The sequence below is a fragment of the Engraulis encrasicolus genome, chromosome 13 (assembly GCF_034702125.1).
Source record: "Engraulis encrasicolus isolate BLACKSEA-1 chromosome 13, IST_EnEncr_1.0, whole genome shotgun sequence".
Lineage (NCBI taxonomy): Eukaryota > Metazoa > Chordata > Actinopteri > Clupeiformes > Engraulidae > Engraulis > Engraulis encrasicolus.
In genome coordinates, this window is record NC_085869.1 from 11,172,650 (window position 1) to 11,199,745 (window position 27,096).

General features: G+C 40.5%; 1 protein-coding gene across 1 annotated transcript; it reads right to left on the reverse strand.

The window, feature by feature from the left end:
- Nucleotides 1-3,992: 3,992 nt before the first annotated feature.
- Nucleotides 3,993-27,096, reverse strand: LOC134460453 (uncharacterized). Its single transcript, XM_063212843.1, has 14 exons — nucleotides 27,075-27,096; nucleotides 25,932-26,219; nucleotides 18,611-18,847; nucleotides 18,114-18,218; nucleotides 17,757-17,786; nucleotides 14,663-14,722; nucleotides 13,807-13,884; nucleotides 12,338-12,403; nucleotides 12,045-12,128; nucleotides 10,472-10,582; nucleotides 9,856-9,960; nucleotides 9,474-9,557; nucleotides 6,771-6,829; nucleotides 3,993-4,542 (listed from the first exon to the last, which is right to left on the reverse strand). The coding sequence occupies exons 1-13, from the start codon at nucleotides 27,094-27,096 to the stop codon at nucleotides 6,774-6,776; spliced, it is 1,326 nt and encodes a 441-aa protein (XP_063068913.1). The 3' UTR covers nucleotides 3,993-4,542; nucleotides 6,771-6,773.

Here is a 27,096-nt window from a genome sequence, read left to right on the forward strand (position 1 = left end):
GGGTAGTCAAAGAAGGAAGAGGTCTGAGGAAGGGCAGTGGTGGCCCGAAACGTCACAGATACAAAATGGATTTAAAAAGTGAGCTCATGGATTACCCAACGTGAACTTTACATTTCGATCCTGCACCCCACTACAATGAATTGTATGTGCGTGAGATCTGACTGGGACAAAGAAGAAAGAAGGCCACATGTATAAACATATAATCTAACAAAGTAATATAATCTAAAATGAACCTAAAAACCACACAGGAGCCAATGGGATCAATCAGAGATGAGTATTCGAATAGTATATACAATTGATGTGGTGTATTTCATGTTCCCTGTAGGGAAGTCTTGCACACCATGGACAAACACAAACAAACAAACAAACCAACTGAAAGGGTCATTGGTATACCACAGACAGACAGACAGACAGACAGACAGAATCACTGCAATACCCTGACCCTACCCTCTCCGCAGGGCAAGGTAATAACAAAAATCATCTATGGCAGAGAGACATGGACAGAGGAGTTCCTTTATCTCTTCACAGTCAAGAGGCCGCCACAAGGGGTTGTGGAAGGCTTCAGAGCTCCACAGGCCTAGCCTGATTATTATCGATGTTCAAATCTCATAGAGACTTGGTCTGAACAAGAGCATAACAATTAACATTTCCCAAACACAGGCCCCCCAGTGGTTTGGAATCCAAGTCATCCCTAAGATTCCGCTCAATTCTCATTTCTCGCAATCATTCCACGGTACGCCTGGATTCGTTCTTCGGGCGTGAGACATCAAAAGTTGATGAACATTACATGCGTCACAAGACCGAGTTCACACCTCTAATCTGTAATCAGTGCTCAATTTGGAAGCTACAGACCCTCTGTACAGTACACATTTTGTACAGGGTATGTTAGGACCAGGCTAATATAGATAAGCTGGGATACTAAAGCACAAACGCGCCTCTCTACGCCTTCCAAAGCATAACACCACCGTGTCGGATCTTCCAAGAACCTTTTTGAGAGCCAGCATTCTCCTCCATCGACCACACTGTGGCTGAGGTACCCCTGGCTAATCGCACACACTTCTCTGTTGGGCTGTTCCCGCCCTGCTCACACCCCTAATTATGGGTTCACTCCAGAGACTGAAGTATGGTAGGTTTTGTGATCACAACTACCTGTACTACTACTACTACTACTACTACTGCATGCATTTACACACAACCTAATTGTCTAGTATAAACTGAGGGCAAGAGCTGTTCTGACTATTCACCAACCCTGTTGCACCCACTCTTGCACTTGTCAGCCTGGTGATGAAGCCAGTGAAGTCCCTTTGTGATACGCTTCTACAAAACCCATAAATGGAGTGACATTTTCGTTCTCTACCTAGTCATTAGCATCTCATTGAAACGTACAGCACTAGGCAGACACGTGCACAGGAACCACTCTTCATCATCACAGCAGCTTCAGACTCCAGAAACGTGTGGCCACCAACACTCCCACACCGGTTTACTATTTGACATGTGACTTCTTTTTCATGAGAGGAAGGAAGGTTGGGGTGAAATAGAGAGCTGGGGAGTGCTATCTTTGCATTGTTTGAACTGAATCTAAATGAATCCCGCCATAGCTGAAGAATTATTTCTTTTTTGATGAAATGCTTAAGATTTTTCAGCTCCTAAAAGGAGTCAAGTTGCTCACAGCTGATTTGAGAAACAGGATGTGGATGGATGAGAATCTTCACAGACAGATTAATTCAGCGTTTTCTCAACTTCTTGTTGTTTGCAATGCAATAACTTATTGCCAAGCAACTAAGTTGCTATCTGGTTGTTAGCTAAGGTGTTGGAGAGTGCAACCAATCAGAGCTATGTTACTTGGAAGAGCAGAGCCAATAGGAAATGTGTAAAAGAGGTGTTCCCACACAGTCCCTCCCCCTTGGGGCCACAAACTCGCCACTTCTTCGATACATCGGTTCGGCAATGGGGCACCAAAATGGTGCATTCCAGTCCAAAATCATCCTAGTAGGAGATCACACTTATCCTACCTGGACATTTCAGCTGTTGAGCTGACTTTAGCGAGGTGTTTTGATACGAGCCAAAAAAAAAAGCCATAATAGTTACTCTGTCATAATGTTACATTTATGTTGACACAATATCATGCAATAACACGAATATTATGCTGAGTAAAATAGCTGTGTTTGGAACAGCTGCATAAAAGAGAAATGGAGTTTCACTATTTATTGAGATTTTCAATAACGGCTCCATGGGGGCCGCCATTATTATCCGACTTCGATTTGTTGAGGTGGGAGTAGTGCAAGTCACCCCGACCTCACTAGTTGGAGCTCCCACTTCGACTGGCGTTCCAGAGCATTTTTCGTAGTAGGAGGTTGGATAAGTGCGATCTCCTACTTGGATGATTTGGGACTGGAATGCACCATAAGTCATGACCTTCTACTTCCGATCCGAGGGGCTGGAGCTTTCAAAATTTTGAATGAGATTTAATGGAGCGAGTCAAGCTAAATCCTCATCCCATTTGGCATATGCTCCGGATTTCACACATGATGGCAGTGAATTTGAAAGGTTTGGATTTGCGTCGTAAGACTACTCATTTTGGACACGCAAGAAACGTTACTTTAGATTTTGTGTAAAACTGCGTAGAGACTACACGTGGGCCTCACATATTTGACGTGAACCGAGGCACAGCCAACCCTACCGCTGCACCACGGCTTAAGTGGCTGCACGTTGGACATGCGACATCTGTTGTGTAGTCCAAATAATTACATATTTTTGCACGCACATGACTTCACTTGGCAAGCGATTTTAAAGTTAACAAGCACATCATTGGTTGTTATTAATTCTGAGGCACAGCATGTGTGTGATCGACGGGGAAATGCGAGGTGGATCGGAAAATAGCTTTGATCAGTCCATTACAGCCCAGTCAAAAGTTTGTGAGTTCCCAGCCCCATGAGCCGCCCGGAAGGGGTGGAGACTTAGGTGCCCCATGGGAGGCACAGCACCATACCGCTGAGCTAAAGGACCGGTCTGATAGCCCATCATTACCGCATTGTAATGAGGCTGCGGGAGGGAGGTTTACTAACGTTCCACGCCACACTCTGCTAGTTGGCCTCCGTTACATAAGCTCTTACAGTAGCTATGTCGCTGTCACAACGGTCAGCCTTCTTGTGGACCTCACTACAGCCTCCATCTCAGTAGCATGCGCCTCATACCTGACACAGACAAACACACAGACATGCTGGCATGCCCACGCACAACATTGCCTGTCTCCATAGTCCTACCATGATGGCTGACACACACACTGCTCCCTCTACATGCTATGTAGCGGTATACACACATGAAGCTATGCAAACAGACACACACGCGCACTCACGCACCTACCCACACACTGTTCTTTTCATTCACATATGCATGATCTTTATGTAAGTTGATAAATATGATAAATAGGTGAATTAAGATGAGACTGGGTTTGCCAACACAGTCTATTACTGAATTCAGAGACAACTCTTAATAAAAATAGTCATAAACCTGACACAATTAAAACTGTCCATGTTTGGAATTGCATTATAATGGGTTGGTCTGGTAAGGATAATATGATTCTGACAACTAACTGGATAAAACAAACCAAAAGCGCAATACTTCATACCAAACAGACAAAACCACTTCAACGGTTGTATCAATCAGTATACTGTTGTGGTCAGCACAGCCTTACGTAAAGCAACAAAGTATTTTTTTTTTTTACCTGCAAATAATATTTCCAAAGTTGGTTCATAACACCGTGATAGGCACTTCTGAATTCTTTATGCGGCCCACAGCAGGTCAAAGTCTCTGTTTTTCTTTAAACCCTTAAGACACGGCTTTATACATTTGTTGTTACCAGTATGGTAATGACCAAGTTGTGGTGCATTACTAAAGGGCCTGTGTTGTGTCATAGTATTGTAGTGCTATGGTAGTTACATTTCAATGACTATTACAGTGTGCCACTGGAGGTACGGCGCGCATTAAGGGGCTACACCCCAGCAACGGTCTAGCTGATTATGTGTGGTGTTTCCATTAAAGTTGACTGTCTGTTTAGCAAGCAGAGTTGCCCTTTACATTTTGTCTCATCTAGGTTAGTGGGCACTGACAGAGTGGTACAGATGATTATCCTTCTTTGGCTATACAGAGGACAAAAAAAATACTTGAGGCAATGTCCTTTTCCAATGTCATTTTGCACACACACATACCGCATGCACAGACGCACACAGACACAAACTGCAAAAAAAAAACGACGTCCACCTTCAATGCCAAAAAATATTATACAATGTAGTCCATCTTAGTGCTGCAGATAACTTGAATGCGGGAATCCCCTGTATTAAATGATGACTCTTGATAATGCGGGCACTATGTAAAATGAGTAAAATCCAAAGGTTATGCTTAAATACAGGAATCCCCTGTATTAAATGATGACTCTTGATAATGCGGGCACTATGTAGAATGAGTAAAATCCAAAGGTTATGCTTGAATGCTTGTTATTCATTCATATCCTCTGGCACAGTCCACAGCACTGCAGGGGGTGAGCTGAAAACAGAAGACAGACTATGAGAATCAAAACAGAAAAGTTCATCCTGGCACTCCAAGCAGTGTCCAAACTGGAAGTTACATTAAAAAAGCCAACATGTTTCGATCTCACACACAGGTCTTCATCAGGGCTTGGTTGACAGACTATGAGAAGTTGACTGATCTGATGAAGTAGAGAAAACATACTTTCTAGCTTATTCTCTTGCTAAAGGTTCAAGGCATCATGTTCCAAAACAACGCATTTCTGCATCAAACCATCCTCAGTGTGTGCTCAGTTCAAAGTTCAGACATTTGACACTGTTCATTCACATTTGGGAAAAAAACAACAAAAATCGCAGTTCTATTCTGTCATTCTCTGCTGCACTCCTGTATTGTACATGTCAAAAAACACAAATGACCAAGATGATGTGCACAGTCATGAAGTATAGGTATAAGGTATTGCATATGACAGAAGACCATGAATCCTGAGTCATGGCATACATTGATGCATGATTCTCCATCCTTTCCAGTTTAGAGACCAACAAAAAAGGCAGGAATTGTAACCTCTTTCATAGCTAGTAGCTATCAAAATGACTACATCACGAAATCTTACTTCCCTACCCTATAATAAACTCGTACCATTAGCCATTTCTGTTTTTTTGCTGCGTTTGGAACTTGATTAATTGGAAACACTTAAATAACCTGATCTCAAACTGTACTTCCTCTATTTTAATGCCTGTCAAACAGGCTGTTTATTTTAACCCATGAAGACTGGGAAACAATTTTTCAGAAGATTGCCCTTAAAGTGATACTGTCCCATTTTTGGAAATAAGCTCATATTACACCCCCCTGCCCCTTGAGTTAAATTATCGAGTTTTACCTTTCTTCTTAACGTTGAATCCTATGAGACCAGCTGGCAGCTAGCTGGTCTCATAGAACTCAATGTTAACTGCTAGCTTAGAGGTACAATTTGCACTACCGTACTCAGAGAACGGCAAGAAGTACAGGAGAAAGGTAAAACTCAAGAATTTAACTCAAGGGGAGGTGTAATATGAGCTTATTTCCAAAAATGGGACAGTATCACTTTAACAATTGTGTCAACATTGCCCGTTGTCCACACATTGCCATAAAACACATGGCGACGCATTAATTCATGAAATGTGAAATTCAATTACCAGTACAGTACCATCTAAACAAGTGGTAGTACCAGTACAGTATCTGAACAAGTGCCATCACTGAGTGCATTTACATGCAGTTAAGTATCCCGAATATGATCGGGATATTAAAGGGACAGTTTGGTCAATTTCAACATGCAGTTGTATTGCTCACGCTACCCTTGACTTGTCAGTACCTGGTGATGGCACATTTTTCTGCTCAGCCCTTTCCGAGATATGAGCAATTCTAATGGGGGCAGCGTTTGTTTACATTTTTTAAAAATGAAACATAGGCCAACTCCAAATATTTTCCCAAAAGGTACTGCTGTTTGCTAGTTGTCTGCTGATGTTTTATAACCTTTTGGATGTTTTTGGGAATAAATAAAAATGTTTTTTTTGAAATGTAAACAAAGAGCTGCCCCCATTACAATGACCAGGATCTCGGAAACGGCTGAAGAAGAAAAAAAAAATCTCAGGCACTGACAAGTCCAGGGTAGTGTGAGCATTACAACTGCATGTTGAAATTGAGCAAACTGTCCCTTTAAGTATCCTGAATTTGCGTTTGAACATATAAACTCCGTATCCCAATTTCAGTATCCCGGATAAGCTCTTATTCAGGACTTTGAGAAATCGGGGTATGCTAGGTGGAGTATTCTGACAGTAGTTGGGATAGCGAGGCTTCCCATAGAATGCTGTTGCTGGTATCCAGGCTACATGCATTTGAAGAGCATTCTATAACAGCCAAGAATGTGGACCAAGATATAACGCTCTGTGCTCATATAAATACCTTATCCTGAATATGATCATAACCAGGACATGCCTCATATTCGGGATACAGAACTGCATATAAACACACTCATTGTGGAGCTCTTAGTGCAACATGCCACTCATTAAATCAGGTAGCCAGGGGCCCACTGGGAAGAGTCCCACCTGAGATTCTAAGAGCATACTTTCATTACGGGAATGAAGTTGCATTTATGCCTCATTGAAGTGCCAAATACTGTATGTAAGAACACACACATGCACAGACACCAGCACACACGCATGAGCATGCGCACACGCACACGCACACACAAACACACACAAATCACCTACCTCCTAAGAATTGTCAGCCTCTCGGTTTTTCAATAGCGGCACATCCACGTTATCTTCACCTGTGTGTTTACAAACAAGCAAAACACAGACATCAGGCAAGATATGCACAGAGAAAGCCTCTTTACACCATAATAATTTTCCTCCCTCGTTTTTGCAGAGTGAATATTTAGCATGTATCCAGATGTGTGCAATGTGTATGGTGTTTGCAGTTAGACAATTTAGGAACAAAAATACAGCCCAATTGTTGTTGCTGTTGTTATGATGAGGATGACAATTAAAAAAACTATTAGCACATAGTGTATATATGTACGCTGCTGTGTTTAAGGAGAGACACGGGGCACATAGTCTCGTCGTTGTGCACATTGTAACGAATATTAGAAAGTTTGTCCATTGGGCACCAGGTAGCCATCAATTAAGTGTCGGTTATGTCCGTTCTTTAGTAATAGTCAGAGTCATTACTAAAACATTTTTCAAAATACTTTGAAAACAAAAAAGCAAAGTATATGTAAGGAAACGGTGTCTGTGTTTGTGTGCGTGTACCATATGGAATTTGTGTGTTTATATTTGTGTGACAATGGGATTGTGGCTTGGTGCACAGTGGGTACACATACCCTGCAGCAAGAACATCCCGGGCTATAAGCCCCGGGTGTGAACACAGCCCCATAGGACACTCACTACACATTATTTCAAACTATGAATCAGCCTATGATAACATGATAACATTGCTCAATCACATAGTCACATGTTCATCATTCAAGTCACGTACAACCTCAGACACAGCAGAGCGGACAGTATCGCTACAAAAAAGCAAGGTTTTTTTAACAGCTTCTACCCAGCTACATTCAGACTAATGGCAATAAAGAACATGATGACAGAACATTATTGATTCTTTTGATTCCTTGATTTTTTAATCACTTTAAAAAAAAATACTTTCGCCTTTCCCCTTTTTCTATTGAACACTATTTATTGACTCAGAGGGCCTGCCCAAGAGTTCCTATGTGCCTGGGCTACTAGTCCTTGCACAAATGGCTAATAAAGAACTTTGAACTTTGATGCAGTGCCCAGCCATGCTCCTTCTGCAAAACAACTGAATGAGTACCTGACTCAGGGGAATAGCGTACATTCTCAGGGGGAGTTTCCAACTTTTACATTCATTCAGTCAGTGGAATTTGTACCACACACTTCCTTGACTGCCCTACTGTATGGCTGCAGTCCAATATCTGTTTTTGACACTCAAGCAATAAACTATGGATACTGATAGCATAATCAGCAGTTGATACATACGGGTGAAAGCGCAGTTCATTTTTTGTTTAGTTGTATTCCCACCACCACCACCACCACCACCACACACCGACCCACAGACACACAGACTAACTAATGTTCTGTGGGAATCCTATTGTGGGTATTTAACACTAACAGCAGGATGGACCTTTACTCCTTGAAGTGATTTGAAGACTAGCATGTCTACTGTTACACAATAACCCTATAACCCAGGGGTGTCAAACATACGGCCCGCGGGCCGCATCCGGCCCGCCAGAGGGTAACATCCAGCCCGGATGTTTAAAAAAAAAAAATGTTTTTTTTAATTATTTTTTTTAAATGAAATAACCGAAATGCGCAATTACGGCCCTCGGGGCAAAATCGAGACCTGCATGACATTAACCCAATGGTCCCTCTGTTACACTGTATACATGTAGTAAAGTGCACATCACACTTCTATTATAAATGGTGAATTTGTACTGTAACAGGCATTTGATAAAGCTCATATATTATAGACCTCATATATAGAGATAAAATGTTAATATTTCTTATTCGTATTGTATTGGTATTGGTTGTAATTAAATAATAAATATAATTGGATTTGTATTGGTTCCTATTAAGCTCAAACTGGAAACGGGATGTTAGAATGCGTGAAAATGCAGGAAATTACATATAAGAAATATAAAATTTTCTGGGGGAAAACCCCCAGACACCCTGCCAAAATGAACTGTCCCATATTTAGTTCATTGACAGTTGCCAATGAATGACTGAAGTCAAGGAAATTTTGCATAGGATTATCAGTATTGCATTGCTTTCTACATATTCAACACACTTAAAACGTGATTGAGACTGAACACTAATCCTCTGCTTTACGTTTTTTTTTTTTTTTTGCGATGATGTTACTAATGCGGCCCGCTTGAGGTCCACATGGGTTGTATGCGGCCCCCGGACCAAAATGAGTTTGACACCCCTGCTATAACCTGATTAAAAATTAGCAAAAAATAAGCAGTTACTACCTTTCTGTTCACCACTTAGTTGTCCCTCATTCATACTGATGCGGTAACTGTAATAGTCATGTCAATGTTAATTGCCACTAACCAGTTATTTCCTTTCATTATGGTCTTGCTTGCACTAAGCTCTTGATGATCATTTTACCTGATTGCTCTCTTGCTTATTTTGTTGTTCTGTGTGTGTGTGTGTGTGTGTGTGTGTGTGTGTGTGTGTGTGTGTGTGTGTGTGTGTGTGTGTGTGTGTGTGTGTGTGTGTGTGTGTGTGTGTGTGTGTGTGTGTGTGTGTGTGTGTGTGTTGAGATCAAGTACTACATCTGTGTTGTAACCTACCAATGGAACATTCTATTGCCCGGCTGCTTACTCCTTACCATTTCACGACTTCCCAGTTATCAATCGTAATTACTTCACATCATCAGGTTTGTTGGGTCCTTACCATCTTTGTTAGGTCCTGGTAAGTTATTGGCAGCATTATTTTTGTCATCAGTCATGGGTGTCTGTTCAGTGTCAGGAGTCGTATCTGAAAGCATGCATTAACCATTTAGTTGCCAACAAGGACAGTAATAGTAAAAGGAACGATATGATTTGTCCCAGAATCTCCAATGGAAATGTGGGAAGACTTATTTTGTTAATGTTTTATTTTTAATCAAACCTTGCCTGGTATGACTAGTTATACTCATAATAAGTAGTTAATAATTAATAGAGCCAACTTAAAGACAGACAATCATTGATGCAAGATAGAGTCAGAGCTTTACTTTATAAGTGGGAAATTGGGAAGTATTGTAATCTTGTCTAATCATCCCAATTTAGGTCCTTACTATCCTCTCTATCTCCTGTTCTATTGATGTTATCATCTGCACCAGTGGCAATGCCAGAATCACCTGCTGCTGTGTTGTCAGTAGCTTCTGTATCAGTAGTCTTGTCTGAAAGCATGCATTAACCATTTAGTTGCCGATAACAAGGGCAGTGACAGGGACATCGATGCCGCAGTGTGTGTGGCAGCATCTAGGACTATGTTACAGCACTGATATCATTTGTCCCCATATCTCCTATGCAGGGGTGGCATAACTTTTTTTGGGTTATTTTTGCGTGTGTGGTCATTTTCAATCAAACTGCAGGGTGTTCCCTTTTACCTGAACAAAGGTTGACACATTGTGAAAATATAATTCGTTATATTCATAATAAGTAATGCTTAGTTGAGCCATGTTGTGGCATCATTGATACAAGGGTATTTAAATTCAGACAGGACAGCTTTCCATGTGTTGTCTGCATCACTTTCACTACACTACATTTCACTACATTCAAACAGCATGGCTCTTTACCTCCTCCACTTTGCACTGTGTTGTAACCCACTTCTGCTGAACCCTCCATTGCTCAACCACCTACTCATCACCATTATATCCCAATTATCCTCATACCAGGTTGGGTCCTTACCATCTTCCCTAGGTCCTGTTCTGTTGCTAGCATCTAAATCAGCCTCGGGTGTCGGTTCAGGTTCAGGTTCAGGTTCAGGTTCAGGTTCAGGTTCAGGTTCAGGATTGTTTTCTGAAAGCATGCATTAACCATTTAGTTGCTGTTAAAAGTGACAGTGAAAACTCCAAAAGTGGAGAAGACACGCTCACACTATCGCCTAAAAAGGCTGATTTAACAGTTCTTAACTGGGTGCTGAATCCCACAAAAAACATAAATGAATGAATGAAGTGAAGGACAGCACTGTTCAGATTTCTTCTTTGTTTATTCGCCCACGAACGTTTTGGGCAGAGCCCTTACACGCTGAAGAAGGGCTCTGCTTGAAACGTTTGTGGGCGAATAAACAAAGAAGGAATCTGAACAGTGACAGTGACCCATGAATGTCACAGTGCGAGGAGTTATGATGTCGTATTACAGCACTGATACACTTTGTCCGTGTACTGTATCCTCCCATGGAGATGTGGCATGATTTATGTTAAAGGAACAGACCACCGTACTTTAACTATGAAATATGTTCTTCTCAGAACTGAGACGAGATGATCCATACCTCTAAGAGCGTTGTCAGACGCTTTCACTACAGTCAGCATTTGTAGCTATATAATTCAGCAAATAAGTTTCGGGGCTGTAGTTATATGCGACCAAAGACTTCCTGTCTACATACAAGGTTTATATGACCATTGACATGAAACAACGTTTGGTTACACAAATTCAAACTGATTTTTTTTCCTCCCACGGCCCACTTACTTCCTTCAATACAATTGGGGAGAAAAAAAATCCGAAGTGAAGGTATCAATGCAATGTCGAGGCACGGAGAAGGTGTTACTACGCCTGTCTTTACAGTACACACTTTCCACAGCATAGAAAAAGCCACGTTTGAATTTGCGTATAACCGAACTTTGTTTCATGTCAATGGTTATATAAACCTATGTAAACAGGAAAAGCATTGAAGACTTTGGTCGCATATAACTACAGCCCCGAAACTTACCGTTGGCCATGCTTCAAATGCTAGCAGGAGTGATAGCGCGTCTGACCGAATGTTGTGCGACCTCCTAGTCAGAGAGGTACTGTACGCATCAACTCGTCTCACCTCTGAGAAGAACATATTTCATTGTGAAAGTACGGTTATTTTTAATCAAAGTGTAGAATTTCACCTATCATTTCACCTGAATGAAAGCTGAAAAACTGTGACAATATATTGTAATTAGTTAATAAGTTGTAATAAGTATATGTAGCCTCCAGAGGTGGTGTGTGAATATGAGAATGTGTGTGTGCATGTATTAGAAAGCGCTTTGAGTCAACTTCAAAGTTGTGATACTGCACTTTATAAATACATGTTGTACTGTAACTTAGAATTAGTTGAGCCAACTTAAAATGTTACAGCATCTTTCATGCCAGGTATTTAAAAGTGTATTAAACTTCAGATATGACTAGGAGAGTGCACTCTGTATTTTCTGTGTCTCAAGAAGAACACGCACAACACAAAAACAACATTATTTCCCAATTTCCCAATTATCCTCATCCCAGATTGGGTCCTTACCATCTTTACTAGCTCCTGTTTTGCTGTTAGCATCTGCAACTGCATCAGCAGTGTGGAGTATCTGCTCAGGTTCATGTGCGTTGTCTGAAAGCATGCATTAACCATTTAGCTGCGCAGCAGGGATACAGGGATAGTGATAGGGACAGAGGCGTTCTTGGTGTCGTCACCCATCAATGTCACAGTGTTTTATAATAGGTTTATTAAACTTAAGAACTTCAGACAGAGTAATGTAAGTGTTTTGTATGTGTCAAGCAGAAGATCAGACATGACACTAAAATAGTACAGATACTTACCCCCTTCCCGTGCTTCTTCCATCTTGGCGGTAGGTTCACCATTCTGGGTGCTTTTTCCCTTGACGCCTGGAAAGGAACATAAAAAGGTTTATTAATAGAGGTGCATTATTAGAATGTGTGTTTCACCAGCTGCATGCATACCATTCACAAATTTGAACTTTTCATACATAATTACTGAGTAAATAAACTGGTCTTGACTAGAGTAGGCTATGATTGGTAATTCAAAATGATGGATTACAATGTTAAAGATCCACCTTTTAATGAATGAAAAGTGCACATTTCCATAATGAATATTTAGAAGTTGATGGTGGTAGTGTACATTTTCATTAAATAGATGACAACTAAACGTGAACTGGAAAAGCAAGGGCTTCAGTTGAAGGAGAGGATTGTGCACATCCCAGGGAAAGGTGCAGGACGACGGTCAACTGTAGTTTTCAGGGTGAGGAGTCTGCACACTTGGAATCCTTTTTGTTGGGTTTTATTTTTTCATGGCAGGATAACGTTTCGGAAAAAAGAGAATCTGAAGACTGTTGAGGTCGAAACTTTATCCTGCCATGAAAAAATAAAACACAACAAAAAGGACTCCATGTGTGCGGACTCCTCATTCTGAAAGCAAGGGCTTCAGCAATGAGTCTTGTGAGGGCATTGGTTAACACTAGATGTAGAGGATAAAAGTCTGAGACTGGACAGTCCAATGCCAGTGAACATGCTAATTCTAAGGGGAATCTTGGCAATGTGAGGCATTTATGATGAAAATGGTCCCCATTTCTCAAGTATACACAGTGGGTGCATTCGTATAGCAGACTTCCATCCTCCACTTGTACCATATTGCTGATGCCCCGCCCCCGTGGAGAAAACAATAAAGTTTCCCCGCTGTCATCCTAGCCACAACATTTTTTGGGGGACTGTTCTTCATTCAACATCCCAATTGCAATAGGGAAATGGCATTACAATTGCGCCTTTTCAAAATATTGAATGAATTTTCTGTCGCCTGTGATGTCATCATGAGGTCATAAGCAGGCAAGTGAGCAAGGAAGGATGCAAGTCTGCATATTGGAGTGCACCCAGTAGAACATAATTGACACATTAGCTTGTTAATTACAGATGTGAAGGTAAGGGGGTGTTAAGGCAATATGTGACACTCCTATGTCATAACAATATTCAGTATCCTACTTTACTTTTCTAAAATGTAGAAGTAATAAACTATTTTCTATGTCATTGGCATTCTATTTGATTCAATTAAATATCAGTCGAATTGGCTTGACAGTATTTTGTTACATATAATGCAGATTGCAGAATTTCAAATGCGCCCTATCATCATGGCCCCACTCTATACAGTAGTGGAGGCTGGTCAGTACTGTACCTAAAGTCATACTAAAGTGGCCTGCCCATCATTGCACATTTTTCACCCAACTTAGCAGTGCAACCACAGCACATGGCACTGAAGGCCACTGTGGGTTGGCTCTTACCCTCTTCAGCAGCATTTGGCATGTTGTTGTCGTCAGGATTTTTTCCAACATGTTCATTCTTTTTCTCCGTGTAAACAACTGAAAAAACAACAACAAAAAAACATCAGCATCCATTTTTTTTTCAATTTCTTTCAACTGCTAGGAGTCTGGATGTTCACAAGCTATGTTTCTGTTTCAAGATTCGCCTCATATCTTAGGATACCAAACTTGGATTATGATCACATTGGTTTGAATTAGTAATCATGAAATAATAAAAGCTTAATCTTGATGAACTAAAATTCATAAAGTAAAATTCATGGATATATCCCCCCCTCAAACCCATACCCCCACAACTGTAGTTTATTGCGTAGGGGGAGATGATATTTGGTCCAATAGCCCATTTGTCCAACATCTGGCTCTGAATGTAATTGCATTTGGGTCTGGGTCCATTTCTCCAATTAAGTACGCTAGCCTACCTCTGGGAATAGTCAGGTGGATTTAGTTTAACTGTCGCTTATTATTTATAAATAAATCTAAACTATGGTCTATTTCTAAAAAAAAAAAAAAAAAAAAACATGTTGATGCCACGCTGCTTCTTCAGTACTAGAAGTAGTAGAAGTAGAAGTTCTGTATTGTCATGAAACAGATACAGCGACTGAGCTCGGAATAGCCAGTATATGCAAAGACTGGGCTCCCCAGTGTGCAAGTGTGTCTTTCTAAACTAGACTAAACAAGAATTCCACTCGCACACCAAATTTACGAATGGGTAATCCTCACATACATGTCTACGGTGTATGGTCGAACTAATGGGACATGGGAATAAAGGGCTGGTGGAGCAATAACTCCGAACCCGTGGAAGCCTCACAACAGTCCTTACCGACTTGTGCACCACCAGCACCACCAGCACCACCAGCACCACCCTCTCCTTCGTTGGTACCTGGGAACACAAGCACACAAACACACCGGACCTTAAAACACACTCCTGTCTCCTTACATGTCATGTAATGCAACAAATTCCTACAAGGACAATGTACCTGAAACATCAGAGAAACCTAAAGACTGACTGAATTACTGAGCAAGTAGTGCATCTGCTCCCCGTAGAGAAGATGCTGTATGACTGAGATTGGGTCTGGACAAGGTGGGAAGATTAGGGTTGCAAAGGGGTGGGATATCCCTGGGGAGTTTCCAGAAAAACTCCATGGAAACTTTGGTACAGTGATTTTTAAATAGAGGCTTTGCACATACATTACGGGAATCTTGTGAATGTATGGAAATGGACAGAAATGTTCCCATACAGCTTAAATTCACCACATCTGGTATCAGCACATTTAGCACCTACAACTCATGGTAAGCAAACCATGGTGGTTATACCCTGCTGTGGAGGTAGGCTATTAAAAGTCTGGCATTACTTAAGATGAGACCTAAACCTAGAAACCTAGAAGTAATATTCTCCAAGATGTGGTAGAGGGAGAAGTCTGCATCTTTCAACAAGACCATAAGTTTTATGGAGGACTTTGATGCGTACAGAGTTTTACTCAGATGCCAACAAAGTCTTGAGAGATTTCTTGACCCAGCCTGGACTTAGTGTCTTATTGAGCGGTTGCCTGGTTTCAGTCTTTCTTACCAGGGCTCTTTCTCAGAAAGCTGAACAAATTATGTAAATGTGCCCCATCTGTCCCCCCACCCCCAATTCTGTACATAAAACCTCCTAACTTAAAGCTCACTAGTAGTGCATTAGACTCCTATCCCAGATATACTGTGAGATCAAAACTGGATCTAAACAGTGCGAGAGGACTAACCCTTAGCTGAGGCAGTTTTTAACATACAATTGTAATGTTTTGGGATTACTTTTGTTAGAAAAATCATGACCGTTATTATCGTAATATGTGACCTTTTTAAATATATATTTGCCTGGTCTGTGTGGATCTTTGCATGGCGATTTATTTTATACAGTAAGACATTTTCTAATCACTTTCTACGCCATTTAAATCATCTTTCTTTGTCATTTACTTTTTATTGTTTTTTTTCACAAATCATGGAACAAGACACACACTGAACATCCACAGGTGAACAGGGAGGACTACAGACAGACACTGACTAACAAAGCACTGTTTAGGTATATGTATATAAAAATGAGTGTAACTGTATACATTTGCATACCACTGAATGTTAACATATCCCACAAAAAAGGAAAAGTAAGACAGAGAAAGAACAAAAAAAAACAGAAAAAATATGGCCTATGGCTCACTGTAGAATGTCTAAATAAGGCCCCCAAATTTTCACATAGACATCCTCCTTGTTTATCATTCTATCTTCTCGTAAGAGGCAATCTTGGACATCAAGTTAAACCATTCCACCATGGATACAACTACTTGTGTTTTCCAATGGCGTAATATTATCCTACAACCAGTTATTAGAGCTATTGGACACCATGAGGATTGGTGGGCATTTAACCCGCTCCCCTGTGGTACCACACCTAAGAGACAGGGTAGAGGATGGCGTACCAGAGCAGTGGTCAGCAAGTTGTTGATAAAATACACTATCTCAGACCATAAGGGATCTATCATGGGACATGAGTATAACATAGAGAGTGCCACACTCAGTGTTGCATCTACAACACACCCCAACCTTGCCATTTTTGATGGGGTCCAATAAATCCTATTGATAATTTTATAACGCATCAACCGTGTCTGCATTTCTCTTGACACTTTGTACCATGACTTGATCATTTTCCCCCATGTTTCATCTGGTATGATTTCTCCCAAGTCCCTCTCCCAGCATTTTTTTAGGCCCCCGTAACCTGGAGGTTGGGATTTCCGTAACATACTGCAAAAGCCTGATGCTTTAATTGAGAAAGCATTTTCTTGTTCCACTCTGGCTTGTAATTCAGTAGCAGGTGCAAGTGGTGATACTTTGAGATGTGACAAAATACAGCTTCTTAACTGTAGGTATTTCCAAAAATCCTTATTTGGAAGACCATACTTTGCTCTTAGTTGTTCAAAGGAAAAGAAAGTGTCTCCCTCAAATAAATCTCCAATGTATACAATTCCTAGCTTGACCCAGTCAGGCCAAGATAGTGTCCTTTTACCTATCTTGAGGTATTTATTATGCAATAGGGAAGTTTGAAGAGTAAAGTTTGGGTGTAAGCTAAGGAGTTTATGAGAAGCTTGACAAGTCTCCTGAGAAAATGCCAGTAATGGATTATCATGAGGAATCTTACCACTTGTTTGTGTGAAAATGGCCTGTGCCGGGTATGGATAGTTAAGGGCCCTTCAATAGACACCCAAGATGGAACCATATCTGCAGGGATGTACATCTTAGATAACTGCTTCAGACAGAATGCATAGTGAGACCAAGGCCACCATCTTCTGGGGCCGCATAGAGTTTTGTTTGGTTTACATATGGTTTTTTACCTGCCCACAGAAAACTATACACCGCTTTATTGTATTTTGTTAGTATGTGGGAGGTTTAATGGTAGCATATTACTTATATAATTAACTTTAGGAACTATTATCATCTTCAAAATATTTATCTTACCCAGAAGTGATAAGCCTAATTTATTCCAGTTTTGGAGTATGAGCTCTATTTTCTGAATCAGGGAATGGAGGTTGACATCCATGATGTCATTTAGTTGTGGGGTGATTTTTATGCCCAGATATGTAAGCCCAGAGGGCTGCCATGAAAACTGTCATCCCTTTCTGACGGTTGGGGGGCAAACCTTAGGGGCATAGCCTCAGACTTACGAGTAGAGTTGTTTTTTTGGTTGGTTGGCATATTTTTCTTTTTTTTCTTTTTTTCTTTAGCTTTTTTGTGTAATATATTATAAGGTTACTGTTAACTGGAATTCAAAGCATATATCTGAGTAATATAGGGGAAAACAAGGTCAAGCCGAGCAGAGCTCAGAACTATGCAGCCATGCTGGTGTCACGCTTCCCCGGAAGCCCTTAAATCATCATTTATATAGCTCTTACCTTCTCCACGGTTAAACAGGGCAAGTCCACCTGGAAAGAAGCACAAACAAGCTAAAGCATAACATTTCAAGCTTGTGCAACTACATGGACCGTAATTGCTAACAACTACCGGTACAATGATGGAACACTACAAAACTAACACATGAAACACTATGTCTACAAACTTTAAAAAGTTATTTTTTATTTAAGAGCATTTTAAGAACATTGTCTCAGATCAGCACATTTAGTCCAAATTACTGAATTTCCCACTGAACAAGCCACATGCCCATGGGCACATACTGACTGTGTGTACCCATCGTCTTTACAGTAAATGTAAAAGGCTCTGTGAATGCTTATGAGAATTTACAGAATACTCACGTTTTTTCCTGTACCACAAGTAAACACCTATAGCTATAGCTATAGCTAATAACACCAGAGCAATAGGAACGCCAATAGCAGCACCGTTGGTTGAGCCTGAGGAACCTGAAAGATGAACAAAAGGACTAGCTTAAAAAAAAAAACAAGACTAAAAACGTATACAATTATTACACTTAAAACAGGGGTGTCAAACTCATATTGACCGAGGGCCAAAATCAAAATCTGGAACGAGGTCGCGGGCCAAACTCAACAATTATTATTTTTAAATGGACTAAAATAGTGCACATACATTCACATACATTCTTTGCCATCATCTTTGTTAGTTAAAATGTGTCTGCACATCCTGTGACACAACAAATTTAGTGTTACACTATACATTAATGTTGTATGTGGGACAACTGCAATACACATTTGAAATGGTCTCGCGGGCCAAATTTGCCCCCCGGGCCTGAGTTTGACATCCCTGACTTAAACATATGTAGTGAAACATTTCTTACCTTTCGCTTGTACAGTATACTTTTCCTCCTTTGAGCTCACAGGATTGCGGACAACACATGTGTATTCAGTGATTTCCTTTCCCTTCTGCACCATCACCTGACTGGCACTCGACCCCCCCGGGGTCCATGAGTATGTAAAGGGGCCATCACCTTTTCCTTCACAGGTCAGGGTGCAGTTGTCTGATTTGTCATCAGTACATGCAGGGTCCGGGGAAATAGTTACAGATGAAACAGGATCTAGTTGAGAAAAAGGATACACAGTGCATCAGACAGTCGCATTAATAGAAACAAGAAACGGACATGATGAAAACAGATTCTATAATGTTACAAGAAAAGCTGACTGAGCATGTGGATCTCAGTGAGCATGAGATTCACAGAACAGAAACTACTACTACTGTACGTGACCTGCATATATGTCTGTGCAGTACGAAATAGATACTGTAAATTACAATGTACTTTGCAGGCAGTTATGGTCTAATAGTTAGGGAACATCTCATGCAAACATCTGCACTCATTTAACATGAAAATGGCATCTTCATTGAAGTTTACGAAAAATCAGAGATACCATGCGAATGGGATTGCAAAGCTGTTCATGCAGGGATTGATACGTTTTAATTTTTTGGTCTATGTATCTTTTCAGATTTTCAGATGAACAAAGATTCCCACAAGTCGTACTGCACGAGGCCCTTGGCCTTTAGATCAGAGGGTTGCAGGCTTAAATCCCAATCCCACCCTTTCCTCTCTGTACCTTCATCAGACCTCCTTACTGTACATGGCTTGAGCAAGGCACGTAGAGTAACACTCCAAGGATTGCAACCAATACCTTGTAATAACTAAGTCACTTTGGATAAATCGGTCAGTGAAGTAATACAGTAAATGTAATGTAATGATGATGCTACACCCAATCATGGACTTGCCAAAGTAAATTCACATTGACTGAATCCGTTTTCCTTGTTGTATTGTTTGCCATCATTTCCAAGCTAGGGACACTAAAAATAATCGAATCATTGAATGCATGCATTGCGCAGTATCTGTGAAAGTATTTACATATATGAAGAGCTTTGTTGCGAAATGACGTATGGGTGGTTGACATGACGCCCTGTTTTTACGTAACATAGGTTAAAAACCTACAAAATTGATATTTTTCCTCTTGACAACCAATGTAAATGAAAGAAGATGTGGTACATCATGTTTCATATTAGTCTTAGATTAGAAGAAACATTTTTGTTCAGATTAATGGAAAGGTTTACATGTCAAATGTCCTGTGGTGTGACTGTAACATTAAAGGGGTATGCCACTGTTTTGGGGCTCAGTACTGTTAAAATCCCTGCCCTAGGTTTAGTAAGGAGGAAATTGGTCCTATTTTTCACGTCAGTGGCTGCCTTGTTTTAGACTCCCTCTGGGAGGCGAAATGTAGCTAAGCTAGCGAGAGTCAATCTAAACATGTAGCACCACCCCCTACACATGATTTGAGAAACATTTTTTTTACTCCTAATTGACTCGCAATACACGCTTGTTTATACCGAGTACACATGACAAAAAAGGGTCTCCTAATTGCCATTTTGGCAGTTGGGATTGTTGGGACTATTTTTTGCTGACCGCGTGCCATGCAGACTTTTACATGCCGAATTACTGCTGCTCCACAACAGCTGATGAGCTGGACTGACAAGGAAGTTGAATCAGCTGCTCACGTTTGAATAAATGCATTAATACATTTATATTTTTTATTTTTTATACAGTATGCCCATGAAAACCGTATAACAGCAGGAGGAAATTACATGCAACCATGCAAAGGGTGAACCAGCACAATTCAACTAACTAAAAAAATAAGGGCTGGCATGTCTGACATTGCCAGGTACACACAATGATGCTGGACAAAAATACTAGCTCTTGGCTGAACCGGCCACCCGAAGTTAGCATGGAGAGCGATCCTGCAAGATTTACAATTAGGATAGGCTACTAATGAATGGAGATATTGTTTGTCTGAGCTGACATGTATCAAGATGAGACACCTTCGATCGGGAGTTTACTGCATTAACGACAATTGTGGCTTTGTGGATTGTATCAAGATGGGCCATATCTTCCGGAGATTACTGAAGAGGAATTACGAATTACACTGATTGTGGATGTGATTCAATGTTTATTACTAGGGCTGTCCACGACCAAGGACTTTGTTGGTCGACCAAAGGTCGTCATTTACTCCGACTAATCGATTAATCCCCCCCCCCACCCAAAAAAAAAAAAAAACTTTAGCACCAAAAGAGGAATGAAGTTAATCATGACCTCACTTCCTGTTGGTGCACAGAGAATGGTGAAAAGTCAATTGAGGTAAAACTACAACCACTCAATGTGCTTAATTATTGTCTGAAGTCACATTTATAGTGCTTGCTGAGAGGTACAAAATATGGCAATACAAATTATTTTGTTGGCTGAACTTTTTTTGTATATATATTGTTTCTTGTCTTGACCGTACAGTAGCACCAACACGTTGAAGACTGAAGTGATAGTTCTCTAGTCTTTGAAATCATATCCTACGGTAGGTGAAAATCTAATGGCAGCGCTTAACAAAAACAGATTAAAAGTAGGCATAGTGTAGTGAAACACAGTCAATTGATACTTTGACTTTGATATCTTTAAGAAAGTCAAAGAGCAATAGGCCCACAGCATTATCAGTTCAGCTGATTACCCAAGATAGAACTAACCTACAATACCTTAAGCATGACAATTCATGGGTGCCAATAATAATCTTAGAATTTGAGTCACATGCTCTACTTTCTATCAAGTAAAAATAAAATGAATCCATCTTGCAGCCGCTGTAAGATACATTGGGCAGCAGTGCCTTTTTTTTTTTTTTTCTTAACACATCCCATTTTGACCCAGATAGCCCTACTAGGCCTAATGAATATTCGAAGTTCGAATTCACATAGTTTTAGCCTGTAAAACACAAATAAAAAACGAATTAAAATTAATATTCGGTGATGGAAACAAACTGCGTAGGCTATGGTAGAGATGAAGCTCGCTGCCTGAAAGCAGTAGCCCAACTGGATAGCAGAATCAATATCCCAGCGTTGACTGTCATACCTTTTCATCTATTTCGACATTTGTTGCAGCATTACTGTATAGATGTTCACTGGAATGTCCATCAAGCACTAGTGTCTGTTTATGGTCTTAAATGATGCACAGCGTTTCCCCTTTTAAATGACCCACGCTGGTTTTGTTTATCGCTTGACTGGAGTCTTGACAAGAGTTCTTGCCGTTCAGGGCCGCAAACAGAATTTTGATAAGTTTGTCGGTGAATGACTTAACGTAGGCCTACACACACACACCAAAATATGTTCATATCTGGTGGTGGTTCTTTGGATGTTGGCCAGCACGGAGTAAAATTGTACAGCCAAGTGATAAAGCAAAGTGGTATGGAAGCTAACGAAGTGCGACTTAGCACCATGACGTTGCAACATAGCATTTTGGAGCTTCAGAATATGCGTCGACACGACTTCACACTTTTTACACCGTCTGCAATAAACAGATAATTATGGGAGACGAGACCGATGCAGGCGGCTCCCTGGAGTTTTGTCAGCCAATGGAATCAACGAGTCGAGTGAGGTATTGTAGCAAACGGTGCCGGTAGTGTACGGGTGCGTGTGTATGAGAGAGGGAGGGAGAGGAGAGCAGCATGCCGTGGTGGTGAACTTACATAATTAAACACACTTGTCGTTCGAATTCGCGTGGTTCTTCTCGCCCGACGTTAGTGACCATTGGCTGACAAGCAGTAATCTGTATCCTTTTCAAAAATAATCCCATGTTTTAGAGTTCCTTCCAGATATGGTTAAAATAACTTCTATCCTTGTCAAACAAATCACCAACACGTCTTAATGTGTCACGCCCTTCAAGTTAAGATTCCTGAAAGAACTTTGACGAGACGCTGTTTTCTTGTTTGTTTTTTTTTCCTCCGCTGCGACCAATCGACCAATGGGATTCGGTCGACTAGAATTTTTTTTGGTCGACCAACGATTAGTCGATTATTTGCGGACAGCCCTATTTATTACACATTTCACATGCTCTTTTCTACGGGATCAACTCGAAAGTTGAAGGACACCGTTGTTCCGTTTACAAGCCCCAGACCGTAAGTTTTGTGGCTATTATCACGCAGCTGTTTTGGTTAGCATATCGTGTAGCCTACATATCCCTCGATTGCAGTCAATGTGTCGCATCACGTCTCAGTAGCCAAACCCAAGAAAGGCGTTGTGTTGTCCCCCTCTTCCCTGTTGTTCTGTTGATTCAGAACAGACTTTGGCCATAGCTTTCCGTCATTGACAATCTGGAAAGCTGGGCTATTCATTTTAGCGCAGAGTAGGACTGCTGAAAGCTGCCTACTGCCATGAGCCGCAATAGTAAAGAATGACTGATAGCACCACTTCAATACTGCGCTCGTCTCGCAGCTCTTTTCGAAGTTGTGCTATGATGGGACACAAAATCTATACATGGATCTAGACTACTGTATGCACACATCTATTTACATTGGCATACTGCACTTATTCGAACTTGAGCAACGGGAGCATTCTAGCTCTGACAGCTGATTCAACTTCCTTGTTGACAGCCCAGCTCGTTGTGGAGCAGTAGTAATTTGTGACGTTCTCCGTGCTAACTTCTGGTGGTGTTCAGTTCAGCCAAGAGCTAGTTTGGATGCAGCTGCAGAATCGGTGTGGCGATGTCAAACATGCCAGGCAGCCACATACTTTATTTTTTAGTTTGTCGAATTGTGCTGGGTCACATAATCTCTTTGCATGGTACTGCATGTAATTGCATCCTACTGTTATACGGTTTACATGGGAATACTGTATAAACAAATAATAAATATACAGTAAATGTATTATGACGGCAATTAGGAGACCTTTTTTTGCTATGTGTACTCGGTATAAACAAGCGTGTATTGCGAGTCAATTAGGAGTAAAAAAAAATGTTTCTCGAATCATGTGCAGGTGGTGGTGCTACATGTTTAGATTGACTCTCGCTAGCTTAGCTACATTTCACCTCCCAGAGGGAGTCTGAAACAAGACAGCCACTGACATGAAAAATAGGACAAATTTCCTCCTTACTAAACCTAGGGCAGGGATTTTAACAGTACTGAGCCCCAAAATAGTGGCATACCCCTTTAATACAACCTGGAATATATACAGCTATGAAATAAACCAACAACATTTTGAATCATTTATAAAGCATTTGGCATGATGGAATAAATATTAACCTTATATTAAAAACTATGAATGTGAAAAAAACTCAATACAGTGATATTAACTACAAGTGCTATTCCGTAACACAAATTGCGTCCTGCAGGGTGACTTGTAAGTCAGGTTTGTGGACGGGCAGCTGCAAGGCCAACTACAAGGGTCTTAAAGACAGGCTCCTAACCAGTTACAGTGAGGAAAAGAAGTATTTGATCCCTTGCTGATTTTGTTGGTTTGCCCACTAATAAATACATGATCAGTCTTTAATGTTAAAGGGACACTGTGTGAGATTTTTAGTTGTTTATTTCCAGAATTCATGCTGCCAATTCACTATTGTTACATTTTTCATGAATACCTACCACCACCATCAAATTGTAAGAAAAATTGCATTTTTCATACATGAAAAGGGGGATCTTCTCCATGGTCCGCCATTTTGAATTTCCAAAATTAGCCATTTTTAGCTGCAAAAATGACTTTACTTGGACCATACCAGAAAATATGTCTTTATTACTTTGTAACCTTTCATGTAAAGATCAAATTGTTTGACCATTTCCTGCACAGTGTCCCTTTAATGGTAAAATGTATTCTAATATGGAGAGAAAGAATATCAAAAAGAAATTAAGTCTAAAGAATATATATTAATTGATTTACATTTCATTGAGGGAAATAAGTATTTGATCCCCTGCAAACCATTAAGAGTTCTGATCCCGCAGATCGAATCAACTTGTTATCTTAATTGAACACACCTGTTAATAGTAACCTGCACAAAAGACACATTGAATCTGCAGAATCAGTCCATAGTATCAGTCAATCAATCAAACTAAACTTGCCAACATAGGAAAGACCAAAAAGCTGTCATAGGATGTCAGGGACAAGATTTTAGAACTCAACAAGGCTGGAATGGGCTCCTGGATATTAAGGAGTAAACTGTTGGTGCATTTCTTCCAAATTTTAGGACATACAAAATGATCATCAATCATCAATCTTAGGCCTGCCTGTGGTTCCATACAAGATTTGACCTTGTGGGGATTCAATAACCAGAAAAACAGAGAAAAAGCACCCTAAAACTGTATGGGAAGAGCTAGGAAATGATCTCAAGGCAGCTGGGACCTCAATCACTAAGAAAACTATTGGAAACACTTAATACCACAGCGGATTAAAATCCTGCAGTGCATGTATGGTACCACTGCTTCAGAAGGAACCTGTTCAGGCTCACCTGAGGTTTGGGTGGGGTGGGGGCGTGGTTTTGATGGATAGTAAAATGTATGATGATGAAATCAAAAGACAGTTGTCTGATTGTACATTTTATCGCAAGTTGCCATGTGATCCCACTCAACTTTTCAAAAGGGAGATTGATCAATTTCTAAAACAGGCGTTGTCATATGGTCATGTGAGTCAGGCTGAGTACAAATATCTTCTTACTGATTTTCCCACCAAACCGGTGATCTATGGTTTACCAAAGGTACATAAGGCCTCTGAAGGTTTTCCTAAATGCCGGCCCATTATTGCTAGCATTGGCTCATAAACTGAACCTCTCTCCAACTTTGTAGACTACCACATACAGCCATTAGTTGAAAAGCTTCCCTCATACCTAAAAGATACTGGTGATTTCATCCTCCAACTTTCCGATGTTGTATGCCCTAATGCTGAGATAGTTCTGGCCACAATGTAGTGATTTTCTTGTGATCCTACGATTGAAGATCGCAATCTAGTCGTTACCCCACGTCAACTACACAATTTAAGACTCACGAGTGACCTCTGATTGAGCAAGCAATTGGTTCGATTCCCAAAAAGTAGTGCGACTGACAAATCGTGGCAAAATCGGGCCAAAAGTCGCAGAGTGTATGCCTGGCGTTAGGAGGAGTAGGCTATTTTCATTTTTAAAACGTTTCGTAGGTACATTACTGTCCTACAATAGGTACTGCCCCAGTGACAAGCAGTTGTACCCACTTTGACATCCCGTTGTACTTCCATGTCTCTCGATGATATATGATGTGAATGGACACCATAATGTCCTCTAGGAAGAAGAAAGTGTCTCTGCTCTACTACTAATAATAATGTGTGCTGCAGAGAAAAGGTTACATAAATTAACTTACCAAATACTTCCAATGTCTCACTTTTCGTAGGATTCAGGCCATTAATCTCAGCGGTGTAGGTCCCAATAAAATCTTTGTCCAAGTTATTAATGGTGAGGGAGCAGGTGAGCTTGTCTAGCACCGAACTTCCATTAAATATCCTGTAGTAGGATACGTCATCATCTCCTTCATACCACTCCGCTGCTCTATGCTCTCCATGCTTCCAGACGACTGAATTGAGTTTCTCAGGTTTATTTCCTGGTTGCAACACAATGGAGTCACCAGTCGTCTTCTTTGTAACACTTTGAGCTGAGGAGAAATGGGTAGCGGAGTAAATTATTATATGAAAAAATAAACACTTGGTGCAGTCCATACACAATTGGGGTAAAAAAGGGGCATAAAAATACATTGTAAATAACAAACAAGGTAGGCCTACAGATACCTTACTGAGGTAAATAAAACCATCCAAATACATGTAAATAAACATAAAGTTACAAACTACAGGCCTACCTGTTGCTTAGAAACAAACAACTTTTGCTGTGGACACAAGTGTACGCTAAAAATAAATGTATGATAGTGTGTACATTAGTAACAAATAAATAAGGGAAATGAACTAAAGACACACAGCAAGTGTCAGTCACAGTGGTAGACCCACACAGCCTGCTTGGCAGGGTAATGAGTGATATGTGCAATTAGGGAAAACTGTAGTTACTGCAGACACAAACAGCTACTAGCATTAACGCAACACTGGGTAGCTTTCACCTTTGGCCGCCCTGCAGGTTGGAAATGGAACTGTCTCCCATTGAGAGCAATAGAAATAGGCTCAACATGCTTAGTGAGTTATATACTATGGAAGGCAGCATACCGTAGTAAGTTCATATGTGCATTTGACATTACAAATTGATGAAACACTGAAACAACTTTGGAAACATTATGTCTACAGTATTTGCAGTAACACTTCTTAGTGTTGTTTTAATTAAAAGCGAACCAAAAATATACAAAGTGTAATTCTGAAACACTATGCAAAAGTAGTTGTTAAAACATAGCAACATGTCATATGCAAGACACCACTGAGATGTTGATAAACTAATTTAGTATCCCTCATTGTAAGCCATATAAGAGCATCGTAGTAGAAACACACATTTGAATGCAGTGGTTACCAACCTATTTTATCCTGCAGCCCCAT

Bases quoted from the DNA above. Each gene is read 5' to 3' on its own strand.
- LOC134460453 (XM_063212843.1), bottom strand. From the start codon at position 27,096: ATGGGGCTGCAGGATAAAATAG. The intron at 13,885-14,662 runs GTAAGGACTGTT...TTGTTTTTTCAG, and splicing joins TGCTGGTGGTGCACAAGTCG to TTGTTTACACGGAGAAAAAG. The intron at 9,961-10,471 runs GTAAGGACCCAA...GCATGCTTTCAG, and splicing joins AACAGGACCTAGGGAAGATG to ACAAGACTACTGATACAGAA.